General features: G+C 31.6%; 2 protein-coding genes across 5 annotated transcripts in view; both read left to right on the top strand.

Annotated features, from left to right (window-relative positions):
* LOC105322288 (neural cell adhesion molecule L1-like) overlaps positions 1 to 5,476 on the top strand; it is a 98,897-nt gene extending 93,421 nt beyond the window's left edge. The window contains exons 10-13 of the mRNA XM_066084036.1: positions 1,802 to 1,936; positions 2,225 to 2,617; positions 3,737 to 3,883; positions 4,421 to 5,476. Of these exons, the coding sequence (XP_065940108.1) occupies positions 1,802 to 1,936; positions 2,225 to 2,617; positions 3,737 to 3,883; positions 4,421 to 4,473 (728 nt within the window). The 3' untranslated portion in view covers positions 4,474 to 5,476. The remainder of the gene's footprint in view (positions 1 to 1,801; positions 1,937 to 2,224; positions 2,618 to 3,736; positions 3,884 to 4,420) is intronic.
* Positions 5,477 to 5,682: 206 nt separating this feature from the next.
* Positions 5,683 to 19,806, top strand: LOC136269790 (neural cell adhesion molecule L1-like). 4 transcript variants are annotated; one of them, XM_066084038.1, is made up of 13 exons: positions 5,683 to 5,939; positions 9,485 to 9,645; positions 9,938 to 10,055; positions 10,599 to 10,777; positions 10,899 to 11,084; positions 11,843 to 11,965; positions 12,414 to 12,516; positions 12,657 to 12,853; positions 12,963 to 13,121; positions 13,971 to 14,105; positions 18,099 to 18,440; positions 19,345 to 19,435; positions 19,677 to 19,806. In XM_066084038.1, exons 2-13 carry the CDS (start codon positions 9,582 to 9,584, stop codon positions 19,693 to 19,695), a joined length of 1,716 nt encoding a protein of 571 aa, XP_065940110.1. In that variant the 5' UTR covers positions 5,683 to 5,939; positions 9,485 to 9,581; the 3' UTR covers positions 19,696 to 19,806. The 4 variants fall into 4 exon arrangements, with proteins under 4 accessions (XP_065940110.1, XP_065940109.1, XP_065940111.1 ...); XM_066084037.1 differs by having other exon boundaries at positions 12,402 to 12,516; XM_066084039.1 differs by lacking the exon at positions 11,843 to 11,965.
* The last annotated feature ends 1,674 nt before the right edge of the window (positions 19,807 to 21,480 follow it).

Raw genomic sequence — 21,480 nt, 5'->3', positions numbered from 1 at the left:
ACAATCATGAAAGCAGAACAAAAGGACGAAGGGGTTTATTATTGTAAAGGAAAAGGGAAAACAGGGTTTAGTGAACAACGCATAAATTTTAATGTCACGTGTAGGATATTTCTGCCATTTCTTAAAAAAAAGTTTTGCAAAGTTTTGGACAATTATTTTTAATTAAAGATTACCATATATTAAAAAAAATATTTCTTTCTCTATTTCTACAAGATGCTTAAGAATGCTACAAATTCATCTTTCTTTGTTTGGATATTACAGCGACTCCTTTTCTGACTGGAAATAATCAGATGCTTGATGCCGTTGTTACTAAAGGTAAAGATGTCTTATTTCGCTGTGAAGTTAAATCATTGTCTACAGAAATGCTACCTTCTCGACCACTTTGGAAAAAAACCGGAAAGGATCTGGATATTAGTAAAGGTTGTATGAATAAGAAACTGTAATTGTAAAGTTGCGGTAAACAAAGATTCCCTGTGAAAGAAATGATCGGCATAAGATATGAACTGTCAGTACTATGAAATAAGTTAATGTTACACATATGCATGTAGCTTAAATTTACTTTTACAGTAGGCGAGGCTATAGTACATATATGTACTTCCCGATTAAAACTTTTTTAAGCATTTAAGTATGATTTAATAATTATGTATATTAATATATTAATAATTACAAAGCGTATTGTGTGCGCAAATGGTAGAATTCGCCGAATGCCTGATACTATACATGCAATCTTCATTAATATAGATCATAATTATTTTAGAAGTATGAACCCTTTAAACTCTGAGGTAAAAAGTCAGGGCTATACATATACGTAATACAACGTACAAATTTAGTGGTTAAAAGCAGGGGGTAAGAGTCGATGAAATCTCAGTTAACCTTTAGACGTTCACGTTTTCGTTAGAAACACATGCATATGGACCACGTATTGCAGTCCTTTTTTAAAGGACAGCAACTTGTTTCACTACACTCTGCTTAGTTTAAATAATCTAACTGTGTCTCGGGACAGGTCATCGCCACAGTTAAAATGCCTCCAATCAGAGACATAACTTTTATCTATGTCTCTGCTTACATATACCCGTAATGTAGCAAAAAATTGCAGAAGCGCTCCGAAATTGCATTGAAAATAACAGTTAAATTATTCAAAACAAATGGTTTTGAGGCTGTAAATATCTTTCATTTAAAAATTTAATGCATATTAATGAAGAATTCAACACGTTTTCACCAACTTTTTTACTCGCTTCGAATTTAAATTCAAATTTAAAATTTAAATTTTTCATATCAAATGCGCTGAGTTAGAGTTATCTCCCGTATTTCTGATCCTCTGATGAACAGAATATATGACAAATTTTCAATGAAAATTCACATGTTGTAATATCGTTTCTGAGTTTATCCACGCAAATGTGATATTGTGGAAACATAAACTAAAGAGCCTCCCGTGAATTAGCGTGAATGTAATGCGCATGCGCAAGATTGTAAAATCCAAAAAATCCTGATGATTTCCGGATTCTTTAAAGGAATTTTCGTTGATTATTTATGAGCGAAGCTTCATTGAGAAAAAATAAAAACAAATTGGTAATCTTCAAGTACTAGTGATGTTTAAAATATATAAAACAAAAGACAGTACTCTTCCGATTTTTCGGTATTAAAGCCCCAAAATTAGAGTCTATTATTGTAATATAGTAGTATAGATGTATGCAAGGGGCCATGAGTGATGAATTTTCAAATGTGACTTAAATATCTCGTAACGAGAAAAAAATACATAATAGGTAATATTGCTCTCTTGTGTTCTATCTTTTATAAACAGAAAAGTATAATATCAAAAAGGATAACCAAGTGTTGACCGTAACAGACGTACAGAAATCAGATACAGGGGTGTACCAGTGTTTGTCAGAAAACAGTGAGGGGGTTCTACTGAAGGAAGCCATACTCAAGGTTATTGGTAAGTTAAAAAAAGTCTAGAACAATGACTGGATATATTGAATGAAGATCTATTGTTTACAAATCGTTAAAAGAATATATTTTTTTTCTTAAAACTCATTGCTTCATTTCATTTCTGTTGAATATAAATTTCCCTTTCTAAGCTTAAAATACTTAAGTTGGCAATTTAAGGTCATCAAAGATTTATAAGGAGAACAATTTCTGATAAAAAACTGATCAGTGAAATAAAATATTTACACAAGCTTACGACAGGACAAAACAACTTCTGGTGTTGGCATTTATTTTTTAGATCCAATAACCATCCATGAGAGTTTTCGAGATAGCTATAAGATTGTGCAGGGGGGTATGCTGAAACTAGCAGTGGTCGCTGATACTGACCCCTCTCTCACTCTGCAGTACAAATGGATGTTTACTGGCCACCAAGGCAACGAAAAGGAAATAGAAACCAATAAGTATTGGAGTATCTCACGACCTGTTCAGAACAATTTGACCATTGATTTAAGGCAAATTACAGATCCGAGTATTCTGTTTTCTCTAACAGGGTACTATAGCGTTAAAGTATACCACAAATATGACCAAAAACGTATTTATTTTACCGTGCGAACAGACACAATGGAAACAGACATTATCACAATGGAAACAGACATTATCACAATGGAAATAGACATTATTCCTACAACAGGTTAGAGCAATACAGCCTACTATTTAGTTAAATTGTGCATCTATTTTGGTGTTGATTTATTTTTATACCCCCGCTCCGAAGGAGAGGGGGTATACTGTTTTACCCTTGTGTGTCTGTCTGTCCGTCCGTAACAAAAATTTCTGTCGCATTTATCTCAGCAACTATTTATCGCAGATGCTTGAAATTTTTACACAGTGTTTTACACAGTTTACCAATCGGACGTCAACTTTCTGTTAAATGACGACTTTGCTTATTTTAACCAAAATTTTCAAACAAATTTTCGTCAAAGATTTCTCAGCAACTATTTATTGCAGATGCTTGAAATTCTTAAACAGTATTTGTATAGGCATGCCATATCGTGGGATATATTTTTGTACCAATCAGACGTCAACTTCCTGTTAAATGACGACTTTGTTTATTTTAGCAAAAATTTTCAAACAAATTTATGTCAAAGAATTCTCAGCAACTGTTTATCGCGGATGCTTGAAATTTTTACACAGTATTTGTATAGGCATGCTATATCGTGGGAAGTATTTTTTTACCAATCGGACGTCAACTTCCTGTTTAATGAGTACTTTGTTTATTTTTAGCCAAAATTTTCAAACAGATTTCCGTCAAAGATTTCTAAGCAACTATTTATTGCAGATGCTTGAAATTTTTACACACTATTTGTTAAGGCATGCCATATTATGGGATAAATATTTGTACCAATCGGACGTCAACTTCCTGTTAAATGAGTACTTTGTTTATTTTAGCCAAAATTTTCAAACAAAATTTTCCTCAAAGATTTCTCAGCAGCTATTTATCGCAGATGCTTGAAATTTTAACACACTATTTATTTAGGCATGCCATATTGTGGGATATATTTCTGTACCAATCGGATGCCAGCTTTCTGTTAAATGTCGACTTTGCTTATTTTGCATATTCACATCAGAGCGGGGGTATCACTAGTGAGCATTGGCTCACAGATATCTTGTTCTCTCTCAGTCTGTCCTTTTTGTTTGAAATGCCAATTTATCTATACAAGAATACACATTTGTTAATATATCAAGGCATAGACGTTTTTCAATGTAATAAGAATGATGATAAAATTGAACATTGTCCATTTTAAAAATACAGCTGTACCTCAGAAACCTATCGATCAACACACCTATCCGGACACCATCATCTACATCGTTGTATCCACTGAAACCTTCATTATAATCATTGAAATCATCATCATCGTATCGTACCTTAATCGAAGAAAACACTGCAGATTTCGTTATAGTGAGTGTATTTGTATCTAATTTAAGGTTAGGATCTAGTAAATGAAAAGAGCCTACAGGTTTAAGGAATTCAAAATGTAAGTTCTTTCAATGGTGCTTCATAAAAATAAATTTGTTTGATATGGTATATCGGGGCTTAAATAATTTGTACACAGATTAACAAATGTTGTGTTAAGGTGTCAATTTTAATAAAATATGAAGGAAATAATTAATAACAAATCTCTACGTTTTGTCAATTTTTGAATTATGAAGTAGAATGTTCAAAGTCCCTCCAAAACAAAAACACTATACAAGCTCTTGACCATCTCTTCAAAATATCCATACTATGTTATATAAATAAGAGAAGTCTATGAATATGAATTATGGTTAAAATTTGTTAATTCATGATCACTTATGGATAATTTGAACTGTTTTGTTATACCGGTATGTAACTAGTCGCATCACAGATTATGAATTTGGAATTAGTAATCGTATATAAATTGTCGTTTACAGTGTGCATTTTTACCACGTAGACTAATTATTTCACAATTTATTTCAGAAGATAAGAAAAAAGTGCCCTCCAGAGATGACATGGAAACAGGACAATTGTAATGGTTACCAGGATATCCCAACGGCATAATCATCAGTAGAAATATAATATTAATTATGACCGGCTCAAATTGTTATGATTTGTCAGAAAGAAAAGAAAAACAATCAATTACAGTTTGTGGTAAATAAGTTTTCTAAGTTTAAATTTTCTGCCGATTGACTTAATATTTACGTCAAGCACATTAGGTGATCTGATCGAAAGAATATTTGAATCCAGCTAAACTATGCATCATAGTACTGTCGCAGTTTACTGCATGTGTAAGGATCAAATACATCTTGCACATACATGTAAATATTTTTGAAATATATAAATATACATTATAAACAAAGTGGTTCATCAAATAAGCTATGTTTTCCTGAGTTAGCTATGGTTATATAGTTTATAAAGTTATCTATGATAATATGGTTTTTCAAGTAAGCTTTCATATGGTTTCTTGAACCATACTGTACCTACTTTTTTATATCGTGTTTTCAAGAATGTTTGTGTATAAACATCCATATAGAAGTTAAGAGGTACAAAGATGAAAAATACAATAATAATCAAACTAAGTATGATATGATGGTGATCACGAGTTGGACAAATTTAACGAGGATGGAATTGTCATTGGGATGCATTTTACTGCATGTGTAAGGATCAAATACATCTTGCACATACATGTAAATATTTTTGAAATATATAAATATACATTATAAACAAAGTGGTTCATCAAATAAGAATGTTTTCCTGAGTTAGCTATGGTTATATAGTTTCTAAAGTTATCTATGTTAATATGGTTTTTCAAGTAAGCTTTTATATGGTTTCTTGAACCATAATGTACCTACTTTTTTATATCGTGTTTTCAAGAATGTTTGTGTATAAACATCCATATAGAAGTTAGGAGGTACAAAGATGAAAAATACAATAATAATCAAATTAAGTATGATATGATGGTGATCACGAGTTGGACAAATTTAACAAGGATGGTATTGTCATTGGGATGCATTTTACTGCATGTGTAAGGATCAAATACATCTTGCACATACATGTAAATATTTTTGAAATATATAAATATACATTATAAACAAAGTGGTTCATCAAATAAGCTATGTTTTCCTGAGTTAGCTATGGTTATATAGTTTATAAAGTTATCTATGATAATATAGTTTTTCAAGTAAGCTTTTATATTGTTTCTTGAACCATAATGTACCGACTTTTTTATGTCGTGTTTTCAAGAATGTTTGTGTATAAACATCCATATAGAAGTTAGGAGGTACAAAGATGAAAAATACAATAATAATCAAACTAAGTATGATATGATGGTGATCACGAGTTGGACAAATTTAACGAGGATGGGATTGTCATTGGGATGAATGCAAACAAAGGGGCTTTAGATAGTTATTACAGTCTTTTCAAAACAAAGAAGCTGTGTTTTAGCATAGGTGTGTAAGTGCGTAAATTAAAACTATACGGGATTTGCCAACGCAAGAAGGTTTGATTTTGTAATTCGTTTTTATATTTTTTTTTCTTTTTATCGGATTTCCATTTGTTTAAAAATGGGCCTTTTTGCATGCATTGTAGTAAAATTAGTATGTATGTCTTTGTGTTATGAAAACAATATTTTGTTCAATTATTTTTAGCTCACTGAAAACTCAAGTGAGCTATTCTGATCACATTTTGTCCGTCGTCCGTCCGTCCGTCTGTCCGTCTGTAAACTTTTCACATTTTGAACTTCTTTTCTAAAACCACTTAACCAAATTCAACCAAATTTGGTTCAAAGCATTCTTATGGAAAGATGAATATAAATTGCAGAAATGAAAGAAAATTTTTCATTGAAAGCGGAGAAAACCTCAAAGCTGTAAAAAAAAAAAAAAAAAAAAAAAAAAAAAAAGGGGGGGGGTGCATTTTAAAAAAATCTTCTTCTCAAGAACTTCTGAGGCATGACCGGACCAGGGCAAACAAAAGATTGACAGTAATTAATCTGCCAATCTCATTAAAATTTCAAGATATTTACTGACCAGTATATTTGTATTCGCTGTAAATATTGCTGCAAAATAATGCGTAATTTGAATTGACGATTGCCAATCTGCCCCGGCTTTTATTTTGCCCCGGCCCGGGTTTGCTTACCCATTTTACCAAGACTCGTATTCCATAATTCTAAAACGATGTTTTTTGTTTAAAGCAGCCATGACACTATATAATAAACGGGTCGATCTGACAATGAAGAATTTGTTTGTTGTGCAACAGTTCGTGTACGAAGGGAATCTTTGAAACATGCAAAATACATTGGTGCCGATTTTGTAAAGTAAATTGAGGCTAAATATTTCAATGCGTTGACAGTTTTCACATATGACGGGGGTGTTAGCTTGTTGTGATTTTCGTTTCGTTTTCATCTATGCTTTGCCTTAACCTGGGAACTGTCGCTTGTAATTTCTGATTTTTACGTATCAAATCAAACAGAGACTTCGGTAAATCAAACAGTTTACTGTTTACCTGCGCAAATTAAGCAACATCTAATGTAATAAGAAAGAACTAAAATGCAATTTATTCAGGCTATCGGTAATTCGGTATAATCTTTTGCGTAATGGTATAATAATGCAATATGTTTTGTTGAGATGCTCGGCATTTTCTCGAGTTTATTCAGTTTAAAAAGAGTTATATCGCTGACGGAAAAATGTAGGTATATACATGTATATGATTCATTTTGAAAAATAGATTGTGTTCTTTATTTGTTATAGTGCATGTTTCTTGTGTTTAATTGTTTACAATTTCTATTTACTTACCATATTTGAGTGTTAAGCTTCGAATTATAAGCAAGATACAGAGATTTGCTCACAATTTTATGTTTGTACACAGATCTGAGGCCATTCATTTTTTCCCATTTTAAATGCCGAATAGGAAATACCAAGTTAAAAATCTTTAGCTGAATGTAATAAACTCATGTGAACGAAATATGACTCAAACCTAGCAAAATTTTGAGCTCATCTTGCTTATAATTCTACGATTAACGCTGAAATTTTGGTTGATCATTAGAAATTCTATATGAATTAGAGTATGTTAAATACTTGTACACAAAAAAATTAAAGAATGATATGCTGTATATATAACTACTCTCTGGGCCCCCCTCTTTATACAATGAATAATGTAAATGTGAGTAAATAAAAACGACATCGTTAAAACAGTTTCCATAGTTCTGACAGATTTCTGTTGCGGGGATAAAAGAATTATCGCTATTCCTAAGAAAATATTGCAGCGGAAAATCATCCTGGTTTGTAGCCATTTGTTATTTTTAAATAAAAATGAAAATAATTGGTGGCCCATAGTAAATTAGAGTGATGTGCCTGTCAATACGCTAACATTGATTTTTATAGCTCTTTAACATGTCACGTGACAACATTTTTCATTCCAGTGTATTCATCAATCAAGTGTGAGCAAAGTTATAAGAGTCACGAGTTTACGCGAGGTAAACAACAGTCATTTAATTATAATGGAGAAGACAAATTAAATTGTTGAATATTTTTAATTTGAGAAATTGAACGCATTGAGGTGCAATTTTCTTCTTCACATATACACATGTAGGATTTTTTTGATAAAATACAATAACTATTATATTTAAAAAAAAATACAATAACTAGTTTGTAGTTGAGGAAGAAAATGTACCTATATGCTCTCATATATTTTGATCGCTTTATTAAGTGGGGAAGGGGGCAGAACAAAAATACAGGGAATTAGAAGTTATATAACAGTGTACCCCTACAAAATATTTAGCTCTATATCTTGCGTAGAATTTTCTTATTCTGTGTAAAAATAGTATTTCATGAAGGTACAATGTCAAAGATTACGTGTATGCAAAAATAAGTGTAAAATTCAAATACATTACAATATTTATTTTTTTGTTATTCTACCGAGGGCCATATGGCACAATATCTTTTGAACGCCCATTGTTGCTCAGGTGAGCGATGTGGCCCCATGGGCCTCTTGTTTTACATTGTAGTCGTAATAGAGCTTAACCTTGTTTCAGTTTTATTTTTGTAGGTTTATTGATTTTCGAATGCATTTTTTATGGATTTTATTGTGTTCACAATTTAAAGTATACATGTATATACGTTCGTGAAATTAAATAAACAAGTGGTAAATCTTGTGACTTCTTCTCTTCGATAACCATTTAATATTGTGCATCGACTCGGCATATAAAATTTATGAGAAAAGTTGCTCAATGAATAATAAATTAGCCACAGTTAATGATAGTTTTTGTAAATCTTGCTTATGGTTCATATGGTTTTAAACCTTCAGACCATTATTCTTATATCTTTCATGTACATATACAGTTAATAACATACCGTATATCAGGTTTTTTCCGCGTGCATCCAATTTCCGGTTTGTTCGCGGCGATTTTCGAATCGCGGAAAATAAATAAGCGTAAATTTGATACAAAGTTTTGTGTTTGTAATACAGTTCTCTCTTTGCATTAACAATAAACAGGCAAGTAAAAGTACAGTTAACTGTGTTTAGTTAGTTTTGTTAGGGATAGAAATTGCGAGATCGGAGGGCAAGCGCCAGGTAACATGTATTTAAGCCTGATTGTTTATTTAATGATCCATTTACAAGCTAATTAAAGTGACCACATTCCTTCGTAAATCCGTTGTCTAATTATACTTGAGCTACTGGTTAATGTAGCGATACATGATATAATAAGAGATATCTGATTGTTTGGATCTCTGATAATAATTATTGGTAATTATTTCACATTGACTTTAAAATAGTGAAAATTTGATTTGCGTAAATTTGATATGCTGTTATAGGTTCTGATTCGCGGAAAAATATGACACTGACAAAACCTGATATATGGTATCTCATTTTCAAATATTTTCATATAAACTTGAATGATTAAGACTTATCTTCAAAAATTGTCATAAAACAATCTAAAGTTGTAACTGTAAAAATAAAAAAGCACTGATGAAACTATATATAATTGTTGTATGGTACAATATTGGTAATTTAGCTTGTTATTGTATAATCTTGTTTTGATATATGTAGTTGTTGAAGAAAAAAAAACGTAATCAGCAGAGGAAGGAAACATATTGATACTGTCCATTATAACCATTGAACATAATTATTGTATCCCAGACAATCAATGGATTGGAGACTTTATCTTGTCTTTTCCTTAAAGACTTTCATCTGTACCGTCCATGGGCAAGGTAAAGCAAACACTGATGACTTTTAATACTACCCTTTTTACTAAATAATTCAAACGGGCTGCATTTGTACAGTCATATTGTTTTTAAATTCTGTAATGTTAATCCCAATGAAATGTCGTGTTAAATACTTATTGTATATGTTGTTGAAAACGCACTTTTTTGTACAATGAAATACATTATATGAATAATTAAAGATTTACAAAGCTGTAAGTAGTAAGATCTTCAGTTTCACATGAAGTTATTTTTTCCCGAGTTTTGTAATTCTTGACTGACTTACAACAATTTGTTTTAGATAAAAGTCAAATGCCTCCGGAAATGATTAGTGTCTTCAACAATGAATACTTCTTTCCAAGAGATTCCATACTGGTTGATTCTTCATTTAAGTGTCAAGCCGAAAATGGCCAGATCCAGTAAGTGTAGGAATGCTAGTTAACGTAACTAAATGAGAGTTTATCAAACATCTTTCATCAAAATGCTAATATTCATTTATCTTGATTGGATATTTTGCATTATTTAAACAAACATTAGATAGTTAGAAGTTGGTAGCGATATTTATAGAAGACATTTAGGTTACACAGACATTCTATTTGCATGAAATATACTACGTCAATCATTCGACAAGGAGTCGCATACGCATGGATATTGCAAGACTTATGATAGAACGACTCAATAACACATGTACGACTTGGTATAGCTACCCACGACTTAATCAAACCATGACTAACACATAAAAATTTAAAAATAATTATATTAAAACATATTTGTGACATACGTATATAATCTAATATACACTGACATGTCTTTCTTTTGACGGGCTTTTAAAGGGTACATCTAAAATATCAAAATGTTTACATTGCAGTAATAGAAATTCTTTTGCTCATTGCACATGTTTAACATGATAATAAAATGGTATTAATTTTGTATAGGTTAATCTCTTAAAAATAATTTCACAGATATGTGTGGAAAAAAGATGGAGTAGTTGTAGAGAATACCCAGTTTATTCCAGTAGACAATTCAACAGGAATTCTTAGATTTGTCAAGATACAGACAGAACATTATGGAACCTACCAATGTTTCGCATCTAATACTTATGGAACCTCACTTTCAACGCCCTTTAATTTGAAGGAATCAAGTTAGTTGACATACGTTGTATCATATTTTAAGCTAATTAACCCATCATTGTTATTCGTGACTTTTCTTTGTCTATAATTTGTGTGTACATAATGTTCGAAATTGTAACTATTTATTTTCAGTGTTAGGAAGCTTTCCTATCGGCGATATTCAAGAGGTACGATGTAAACAATTTGAGCATTGTAAAATCCAGTGTCGTGGGAAGCCAACCTGTGTGCCAGACTCACAATGTAGAGTGGAATGGAAAATTGGACTTGGAACCAAAAATAATGTTGAGATTAACAAACGAGTTGGAGTGGATGGAAATGGTTTGTTTCAATAAGAGCGGTGTAAATACACCCATAAAGCACCTGTTAAAAAATGAATATCACAATGGAATATGGTATCTTCCTTTTCTTGCGATATTTTATAAACTTACAAAATTAATGATAAAATCTGATCTAGTTTTATTGATAACAGTATTTTAACATGTCTGTGAAAACAATACTGTTTTATCGTTTATTCAAATACATTACACCAAATAAGGTCGAACGTCATCAAATCTATCATAAAGCACTTCCGACTTTAGTGGATTTGATCGCACTCCATATGGTTGCGTACACCTTAAGTCAGTGCAATTTCTTGTGAATGTTAATTTATTATGGGAACATACTAAAATATAAAATAGGAGGAAAAATAAACACTCATCAATAAAATATAATTTTTAACATTTTTTAAAGAAGTGCTTTTTATATTTGACAATGTGTAATAATATTTACTCATAATCAGCTTATTCAATTTCGAAATAGATATCTTTTACTTTATATTTTCATGTTTAAGTATTTTCTATTAGATATTCTGGGATTAAGTTAAATCTAATATAAGCAGCAATAAAATTTTAAACAACGACAGTTGTTATGTGGTTTCGTCTATATATAAATGTACATGTATATAACTCTCTTTTTCTTTATCACAAATGCAGTGTAATAAATTATTTTTTTTTTCTTACATTATCTTTTTTGTATCACAACGTCTGACTAACACAGTAATTAAAAAGAAATTATTACCTTTTGATTTTGCTTGGAAGGTGATCTCCATTTTCTGTGGACGGACACTGCTGACTGGAACGGTTTACAGTATAAGTGTGGGATGTGGATGAAACAGATGAAGCTGTTAGTGATTGGCAGCCAGACAAGTCTAAAAATTGACTGTAAGTGAGAGAACTAATTGTTTCAAACAAGCAGCGATCTCATGTACTAGAGACTTCAATGATTCTCCGAAGGAAATGCGCTCTCCGTCAATTACCCCGAACTGACGTTTTTCACTTTTGTGTCTATTGAGGTTAAATACTTGATCAGTAAATTTAACTCCATACCCTTTTGTATATATTTGCAGCATTGGTGTAAAGTTTGACTTTTTATAACGGATTAAATTGCAACTATTTATTATCATAAAATATATGCAGTGGTTTGATAAGTCACATATAGTTATGACTTAATTGCTATTGTGAATCTTTTTCACTGGAGTAATGGTGCCAACTATCTGATAACTGGTCTGAAGATTAAATTTCAAAAACTCCAAACTATACCTTAGATGAATTCTTGATAATCTTTATTAAAATCTTTTGTACCTATTATATTCTCTAGGTTTTATTTTAGATTCGAAAGCAGTTGATTTTATAGAACCAACCTTAGTATTCAAAAAAGATGGTAAAGCTCATGTTGGGGGAAAGGGTGTTCTGAGATGCATGTTTTCTGGATAGTAAGTATTTTAGTGTTGACGTAATACTAATATGTAGTTCATTATATAATTATGATTTATCAGTATATAAAACAAATTAAAAAAAACATTATGCCCAGAAAAAAATACAAGAGAATAATACAAAAATGTTTATATTGCAGTCCTGTCCCAGATATTGAATGGATGTCTTTAGGCAAATTTACAACCATTAAAAACGTCACAGGCAAATATATCATCAGTGACTTTGGAAGAGTACTGACTATCATAAATGCAAAGCCAGACAACGAAGGTTTTTATTCATGCACAGGAAATGGGACGACAAACTCTCTTTCTCAAAGGGTCTTTTTAAATGTCACATGTACGTTAATGTGGTTCCTAGTGTTGCAAACTTAATGAACGACAAGGAGAACAAAGGTATTTCTTGATAAGGCTGCTAGCTGTAGTTAATCTTTGTTTATAATTTACAGCCGCTCCCATTCTGCCCGGAGACAATCAGATGCGCGATCTGGTGGTACCAGTTGGAAAAAACGCCATATTCCGCTGTGAGGCCGAGTCCTTACCGAATGAGATGCCTCCAACTCTTCCAATATGGAACAAGAATGGAGTGGATCTAGTGATCGCTGGAGGTTGTATAATAAAAACCAATGAGTAAAAAAGGAATTAAAAAACCTCAGAATACTGTCATGGAGTTATAAAAATGTTTCATTTCATGTAAACACTTTTAATTTTTTTAAAATAAAATCGAAATAACAAATCAACGCTGTTTCGCAGTATTGAAATTCATCAACACAATTTAATTATTGGATATTTTTTAACTAACTGTTTATTAAAGCATGGCGTGCTTCTTTTTATACTTAGTGGATCTGAACCTGAAGATTTTTCTGAAAATTGTTGAAAGAATTCAAACCCAGCTCAAACTATTATTTTAAGAAAACTTGTACCTACGGTCATAACAACTGAATCTTTTAGGTTACAACAAATAGGATCCTGAAAGTGCTTTGCAATATTCTCTCCATTTAAAATTCTTTGTATAAATTTGGTATGATTTTTAGCATGACATTGCATCGTTTAATACTTCTGTTCACTTAGCGTAGATCTCTTTTGCAATTAAATATTAACAACACCACTGTACATTCTTTTGGAAAAAAAATGGTTGTGAGCTAATTCATTATACATGTACTTTTTGAAAATTTCGGTTTGTGAACGAAAATTTGTACCATTATCTTCCTAGAATTCAACTTGTTGCAATGCTTGGATCCTTAATTGGATCCTGTTGCATTTTCAAATATACATATTAGTACTAAATCATTAGTTCCCGCATTGGTGTTAATTTGGTGTTTACAGCTTACTCTTTTAAAAAACAAATCAAATTTGAAGCGTATTCAATTTGGTCGACAAATTCTGTTAATCAGAATTTCAAAAATACATGTTTTAATCGATGATATATCATGAATTATTCTTGTTTATATTTCTAGGGAAGTACATCTTGAGCGAGAACAGCAAAGTGTTGACCCTAACTAGCGTACAGAAGTCTGATACAGGGGTTTACCAGTGTATGTCAGAGAACAGTGAGGGGATGCTACTGAAGGAAGCCATACTCAAAGTTATAGGTAGTTTGCAAAAAAATAATCATCATTGACAGCTTCTTTATGAAGACTATTGTACTTAATTATTGGTATGTCAAGAAAACCATAAGATACCAAGCTTTTATGAGTTTTATAAAGATACAATCACATCAAGCTCTAATGGAAAATAAGAACAAGGGACGTTATTGGCCGAAATTTGCCGCGTTTCAAATATGCACAGCACAAAACATTTTTAAAAGCCTTGAATTTATCAAATTCAATATTATATAACTTATATGTGTGGTTTAAACATATACATCATGAAATTCACGCTGAAAACTGTTCCGTTTTAGCAAGACGTCGCAATTTACCATATATTTAAACGCAACGTTATGCATTCGAAGCTTGTCCTAAAAGTTCGTGGACACATGGCAATTGTTTTTTTATATTCTAAATAACCACACAATATTCAGGAAAGTATTATAATATTTTAATATGGATTAATAATGTATATGTATAAAATTCGGAGGAATGTACATTCTTACATAGGATTTATCATTATATATACCTTGCCTAAGCAGGCCGCACAGCCCAGTCTGACGTTGAGCTATAACGACGTTTTTTATAACGTCGTAGTCCTACTGAGAGTAATGCCGCATTCACCGTCTGGTCAAAGGGTACAATTGCACGCTCCATCAGAAAATCGCTTGTGTTATTTTGAGATTATTAATTTTGAAATATTCCGATATCGATGTTTTCTTGATTCCTTTATCGTTTATTTCCTTTCTATCGTCGTTTTAACCCAAGTTGGCACATAACGTTATGATGTAGTGCTGTTCCGTGCGGTAAGCCGGCGTCGCTTTTTCTGGCGTTTTTTAAAAAATCCTTGGAAACGGTTTCAAATGACATATGAAAATGACGTACATTATACTTATTACTTAACAATTGAAGATTATGATGTTTTAACATGTTTAAGAAAAATTGTTAATATTCATATCTTAAACCTCAATAACGAAGTTTGGGTAACTTTTACACTGGGTCGTGCGTACTTTCCGCGACCCTTTAATGCAGTAAAAGTGTAGTTTAATTTTAGGGAAAACATTGAAAATCACTCTGGTTTGATTTCAAATTTTATGACAAACATTTTGGTATACACTATGTATGTTCATGTATATACCCATTTAAAATGACAAGAACGCGATTGTCCACGATCGAATTTTTTCTTAACAGCCCTCGTATTTACACGAGAATTTGTCGGTTGGTGTAAATCTATGTTGTAAAACAATATTTCTTTTTTCATGATTTGTACTTTTTAAAAAAAAAAATCCAACCCCCCCCCCCCCCCATCAGCTTCATCCACGCTTGAGTTGCGGGCTGGTGAACCGCAAACCAGAAGTTTCAATCTGCAGGCGGCTTTTTTAATTTCATACTTTTGAAACTATGAGTTTTTAATATAGAACTGTTACTTGTTCGCCTATTTGATCTATATACTTCTGAAGCATTATGCTTAGTTGTATCTTTTATTATCAAGTTACTTTCTGTTGATTTGAGAAACTATTTCAAGGTGTAGCGAATCTCCTTAATTAATGCAAGTACTTAACGACTTCGATTGGCTATTCACTAAATACAGAAACAAAAAAATGTTCCTGGAGCTTTCACAAGAAATCATATTGACGCAAGCGTCAAATGGACCCCAAAAAATATAATTGTTGTATGAATCATCATTGGTTGTTTACATAAAAAAACACACCACAAAGAAGAAAATAACGAGTTGATTGTACTAATTTTTATTGTCAATTTTAATATTGTTTCAGCAACACGTTTTGAAGTTCAATATTGTTTTCCTAAACGGAATTATAAATCTTATCTACACTTCAGTTTCTGAAATTCCATCGTCGGAAACCCACGGCCAGTCTCGCATACGCTTACTTCAGTAAGCGTAAGCAACACCGACCGTGGGTTTCTGACGATGAGAAATTCCAATATATCAATTATATAAATGTTCATGTCATTCAGGTCTTTAGTGTAATCCGTATACCGATCCCGACACATTGTTTTGTGAAAAGAATGAAAAATGAGAAATTTTCCGAATAGACTATAGTCTCGATAAAAACGCACCTAACACTTAACGTTTATGAGTAAAACAAAAAATAATGTAATATTTTTTAAAAGGCGTAAAACATATTTCTACACGCAAATTTACTTTTAATTCATAAAAAATAAGTATATGATTAATTCTATGGAAAAAAAACTATCCCGCAGAAACGCAGTTACAATATTTAAATGTATATCTAATAACGGGCCGCCAGAATAACCCTTCTGATCACAGAATTCAATTTAATAATGCCAAAACAATAAACTCGAAGGAGGTGAGGGAAAAGGGGAAGGGGGTCTTCGACTGTCAGCAAATCTGATATGTAACCTCAATTAAAAATATTATTTAATCATTCAATGAAAAAATGTGGACTAGACCTGAAATATAATCAAAAGAGATTAAGAATCTGTTCCTGTTTCACAATCTTGTTTTTACAGACATTTACGAGAGAGAGAGAGAGAGAGAGAGAGAGAGAGAGAGAGAGAGAGAGAGAGAGAGAGAGAGAGTTTTCTGTTTTAACAAAGTATACAAATCAACCTTCACACACGCAGTGTAAGAATCATATTATACATTAATAACTCTAAATACTTTATTGCTACACATATTTCTATATTTTCTTCGGACAAAAAAAACTTTATCAGTTTATTGGAAGAAGTACATTGTGCAGCTCGCGGGCTGATTTGATTGACAGGTGTAGCATGTGGACTCTGACTGAAACTGCTTGGTTGGTTCAAAGATACATGATTGCTTCTTCATATATGTACATTTTTTACCCATAGCGCTACCCAAAGCTGTGCACTTTCGTTTCTACACTGACATGTACATTTGTTTTCCCTCGGACTGAAATGTCACACTTTCATTGGATTAAACATGGCACGTGATTGCCTCATATATCTCTATGTAGGTTCTTTGAGGATTTATATTAGGCAATATGGCCGTCATTGGCCGCCGCCTCACTTATTCATCTCGATATATCATATTATTTAACACAGAAATCGTGTTCAGTAAGTCCTTAAAATATTTAGAGTAGTTGCCCTTTGGAATTATTTTTAAATTAGAGTAGTTGCCCTTTGAATATTGACGTCACATTGCTATGTCTGGAGCAGAGCAAAATGGCAGCGTCGCAATTCGCTCAAATCTCTGCAGAGGTTTAAAATTGAATTGCAACAAAACATTGTAAGTAATATGGGTGAAGCGAAGATTTTTTAAGTGTATGTGAAAGGTGGTATTGATAATTTTTAAGAGTTTAAATGAGTTTAACTGGACGAGATGTAAGGCATCTTGTACATGGCTTTGCGTAGATCACCGCTATTTGTGAATGAATATGTCGCTTGATAGTCCTCGGGAAAACAAAACACTTATTAGGTTAGTTACTGACTCACTACGGAAATATATTGGGTTGATCAATCTCATAGATGGCGAGGCGATTGTCAGGTCATAGTGAAAAATGACGTCATTTTAATACCTGTAGGATTTAGCTTATATCATACTTAGCACAATACACAACATCAAATACCAAGACAAAGACCTTAAAAATATCGTAAATTTTGCGGCCAAATACTGCCAATACCGTATCTTGTTCTTTTGAAGTTTCCATTCGAATAAGACCGTTGTCAAACCCAATTCTTGAAATATGTAACTGGAGAAAACATGCCTTTTTAGAAAATAAAAAAAAATGAACTATAAAAGCCGAACATGGAGTGGTCATTGTCTGATTTCGGAGAGTTCAAGATAATCGCTCAATACTCTTTGTACTCATCAATTATTCCAATGTATATTGTTATTTGCATTTATATCCATAGAAGATACATGTCATTTTTTAACTTAACGATTTCTTACAAAGTTTGAAACATATTTAAGTAGGAAAAAATTACCCCATGAACTTGAAGGTTTTCACATAAAACAGTGAATGAGGTAATGTTGATTGTTTGTGTTTATTCTAGATCCAATTATTGTCCGAAAGCGCCCACTGGATAATTACAAAATTGCGCCAGGGGATATACTGAACCTAGCAGTGGTCGCTGATACTGATCCCCCTTTCACTCTTCAGTACAAATGGATGTTTACTGACCACCAAGGCAACGAAAGCGAAATCAAAAGTAACGAGTATTGGAAGCTTTCTTGGCCTATAAATAAACAGTTAACTATTGATGTGAGTAATGTTACAGATCCGACCATTCTAGTTTCTCTTGCGGGTTACTACAGCGTGAAAATATACCACAACTATGATGAGAAAGTTATTTACATTACCGTGGAGACAGACGTCTTTCCTAATACAGATATTGGTAATAATTATGACAATAGTAATCTCTACTACTACGTTTTAACTTGTTATGATAACTTTGTTATTCCCAAATGTTTTTATTTCTTTAAACAAATTTATGAGAGTTTCAATGCTAGATAATACATGTACTTCCTTCATGTTCCTCAGTTTTACCTAGCCAAGTGCACTTGTCTTTAAATGACAAAAAATATAAGATATACATCATCAAAAGAAACAGAATGAATTAAAGAGGCATAATATAGTATTTTGTTTTTAAAAATACCAATGGATTTATGAAACATCTTTTCAAAAACAGAAGCATTAAACAGAAATGATTTAAAATCATATCTGTTAGGTTTGGAGTATGGGACTATCATGGTGTTTGATTTCGAAATAACCTAAAGCAAAGTGTGGTTTGAACACGAGTGGTGCATATAGTTTCTGTGTATTCAAGTATATATTTACATGAAGTATGATTCCCTCTATTTCTTACGGAAATTTATAGTTATTTCTTAGCTCTATAGAAACAACCAGACTAAAATCTACACGCGTTGATACGTTTGTGAAAATAAGACGAAATCATGTTGTACAGCACTGCTTCTAATCGTTTTTCAATCCATTGTTAAATAATATTATACATGTACATCCACTGGATTGACACATCCTTGACCCTATTTCTGTACTGGTTCTCTATGTATTGCAGTGAATCGAGCTGTTTTATAGTAGCACTACATGTTTTACTTCCAATTCTAATGATTTCAAATTAACTTATTTTACAAGTATGTTAACGTAATTTAATTGTAATTGTTTTTATTTGTCCCTAAATATGTTTTCTGTTCGTCCGCATGTTCACTATTTTAATATACATATGAGTACTTGTTTTTAAAGTTACAACAAATTTACGCTTGAGATTTTTACTTTCTTAGTTTCAGTTTCTCCAAAAACAAACACTGGTCAACAAACCAATTCAAACGCCGCTATCTGCATTGTTGTAGCCGCCATATTCTCGCTTTTCTAGTAAGTGATTTTTGTAACATTTCCGAACATTTCCCAATTTATATCTGATGGTAAAAATTCATATCTTTAAATTGTGGAATAAAATTATCTATTTTGATACACATTGGTTAATTATTATATTAAAGTGAAATAATCCTGGGTATAAAATACAACGGTAATGAAGCCACATGAGCGTTAAGAATCTACACTTTACAGTTTCGAAGAAAGTTATGACGTTAAAAAAAATTTGCACTACTTTCAGTGGAATAGACAGAAGTTGAAATAATGAACTGCAATAAAGCTGTCACCTGGACCTTTCAAAGGGTTAAGTTTATATATATATATATATATATATATATATATATATATATATATATATATATATATATATATGCGTCAACGAACTCTTTTGTATCGCTGTTGTCAGGAAGCAAAAGATGGAAAATTCAGTGTTTGTTGCAAAAACTTGGTGTTTTCTCACTTTATACGCATGATTTACATATTTCTAATGTAGTCTGATTGATATTTTAAAAGTGGAAAATGATTAGATTTAAAAAATTTTGTGCATCAAAAATATCAAACTGAAAAAGCTTTGATTTACTTTCAAAAATATGATGAAATTATTTTTTTATATGTTAATCATTTCTTCATTGAAAATGTTTTCTAATGCAATTCTTGTGTTTTGCATTTTCAAGTTGTATTTCAAATTCTTTTAACAGAATTGAACTTTAGTTGAACGAAAACTTTAATAAACATTACATACAGTTTCCAACGAGAAAAATGCATGACTTTATTTCTTACGTTATTTTTTCCAATTGATTCAATAATATACAGGTTTTAAGTCTACCAATTCGGCATTAGACTTTCTTAAGCGAACGTATATGAATCTGTTAAAATGAATTATTGAATCAGATTGTATTATAATTTATTACAGCATTTCGTTGTATATTAAGTACACTTTCCCTTTTGAATTTGCTTATCTGTTGTACATCGATATTCGATTAGTCACCTGATTTAAAAATTCAATATTTCGACAAACCCTTTTTGTTTTGTTTTTTTAATGAGTGCTGTTATCAGTGTCGAAAGACGCTGTTTTGGTTACCATAAGACCACGAGCTATCTTTTTTTAATACTTTGTGCGTTTTAGCAAAGCAAATACAACAAATAAGATTCTAGAGAGAAAGAATAAATGAGTTTGCTTTGTATACATTCTCGATACATGTATTTGTTGTTATGTTTATCATTTTATGAAAAATAGTTCACTGTCAGCTGTTTTTCATGAAAAATAAAGCAAACAATTTTTTTTAACCATGCTTATTATATTGCTAACGTCTGCCAATAATTTTGTATCAACCGTTGTGTACAATTCAATTATCATAAATACAAGAGTATATTACAAGAAGTTTTTTGTTTATTTCTTTTATCTTAAGGGGGATATCTGGCCATCTTGTACACACTCATGTGAACCAAAATGTGAACATTTAAAATGATTTGTTTATACATGTACAAAAAACATTGCCTAAAACTGCTGTCAAAAGAAAAAAAGCAATAAATATGAGGTTTTACATGTTGTTTTGTATACAAATTGCGTATACAAGAACAAATTTCTTTTAAGAAGTGGGAAAGGTGTCAAAAAATTAATTGTCTGAAACTAAATACAATCTTAATGTACCTCCATTAAAACAAACAATATATCTCGTGCCGACTGATGTAGTTTCTAAGACCCATTTTAAGAATAGGGTAGCCTATTCGGGGTAAAAGATACAACTTAAATGGGCACTTCCACCTTTTTCTCAACAAATGGTTGTAGAGAGAACACCAATGATCTCTTTTCATATATTTAAATATTTTTAAAATAATATGAGTAATGTGTATACAAAGCAACATGTAAAGTCTAATATCAATTGATTTTTTTTATCTTTTGACAAAAGTTTTGGTCAGTTTTGGCATTAACAACAAAGTTCAATAATGTTTACATTTTTGGTCCTCGTTTGTACACGATGACCGGACATACACCTGAAAAACATCCATTTATTAAAAGTAATATAATCGTTTGAAATAAAATC

The sequence above is a fragment of the Magallana gigas genome, chromosome 5 (assembly GCF_963853765.1).
Source record: "Magallana gigas chromosome 5, xbMagGiga1.1, whole genome shotgun sequence".
Lineage (NCBI taxonomy): Eukaryota > Metazoa > Mollusca > Bivalvia > Ostreida > Ostreidae > Magallana > Magallana gigas.
The sequence above is the reverse complement of the archived record's forward strand: the minus strand, read 5'-3'. Positions and strand labels throughout refer to the sequence as shown.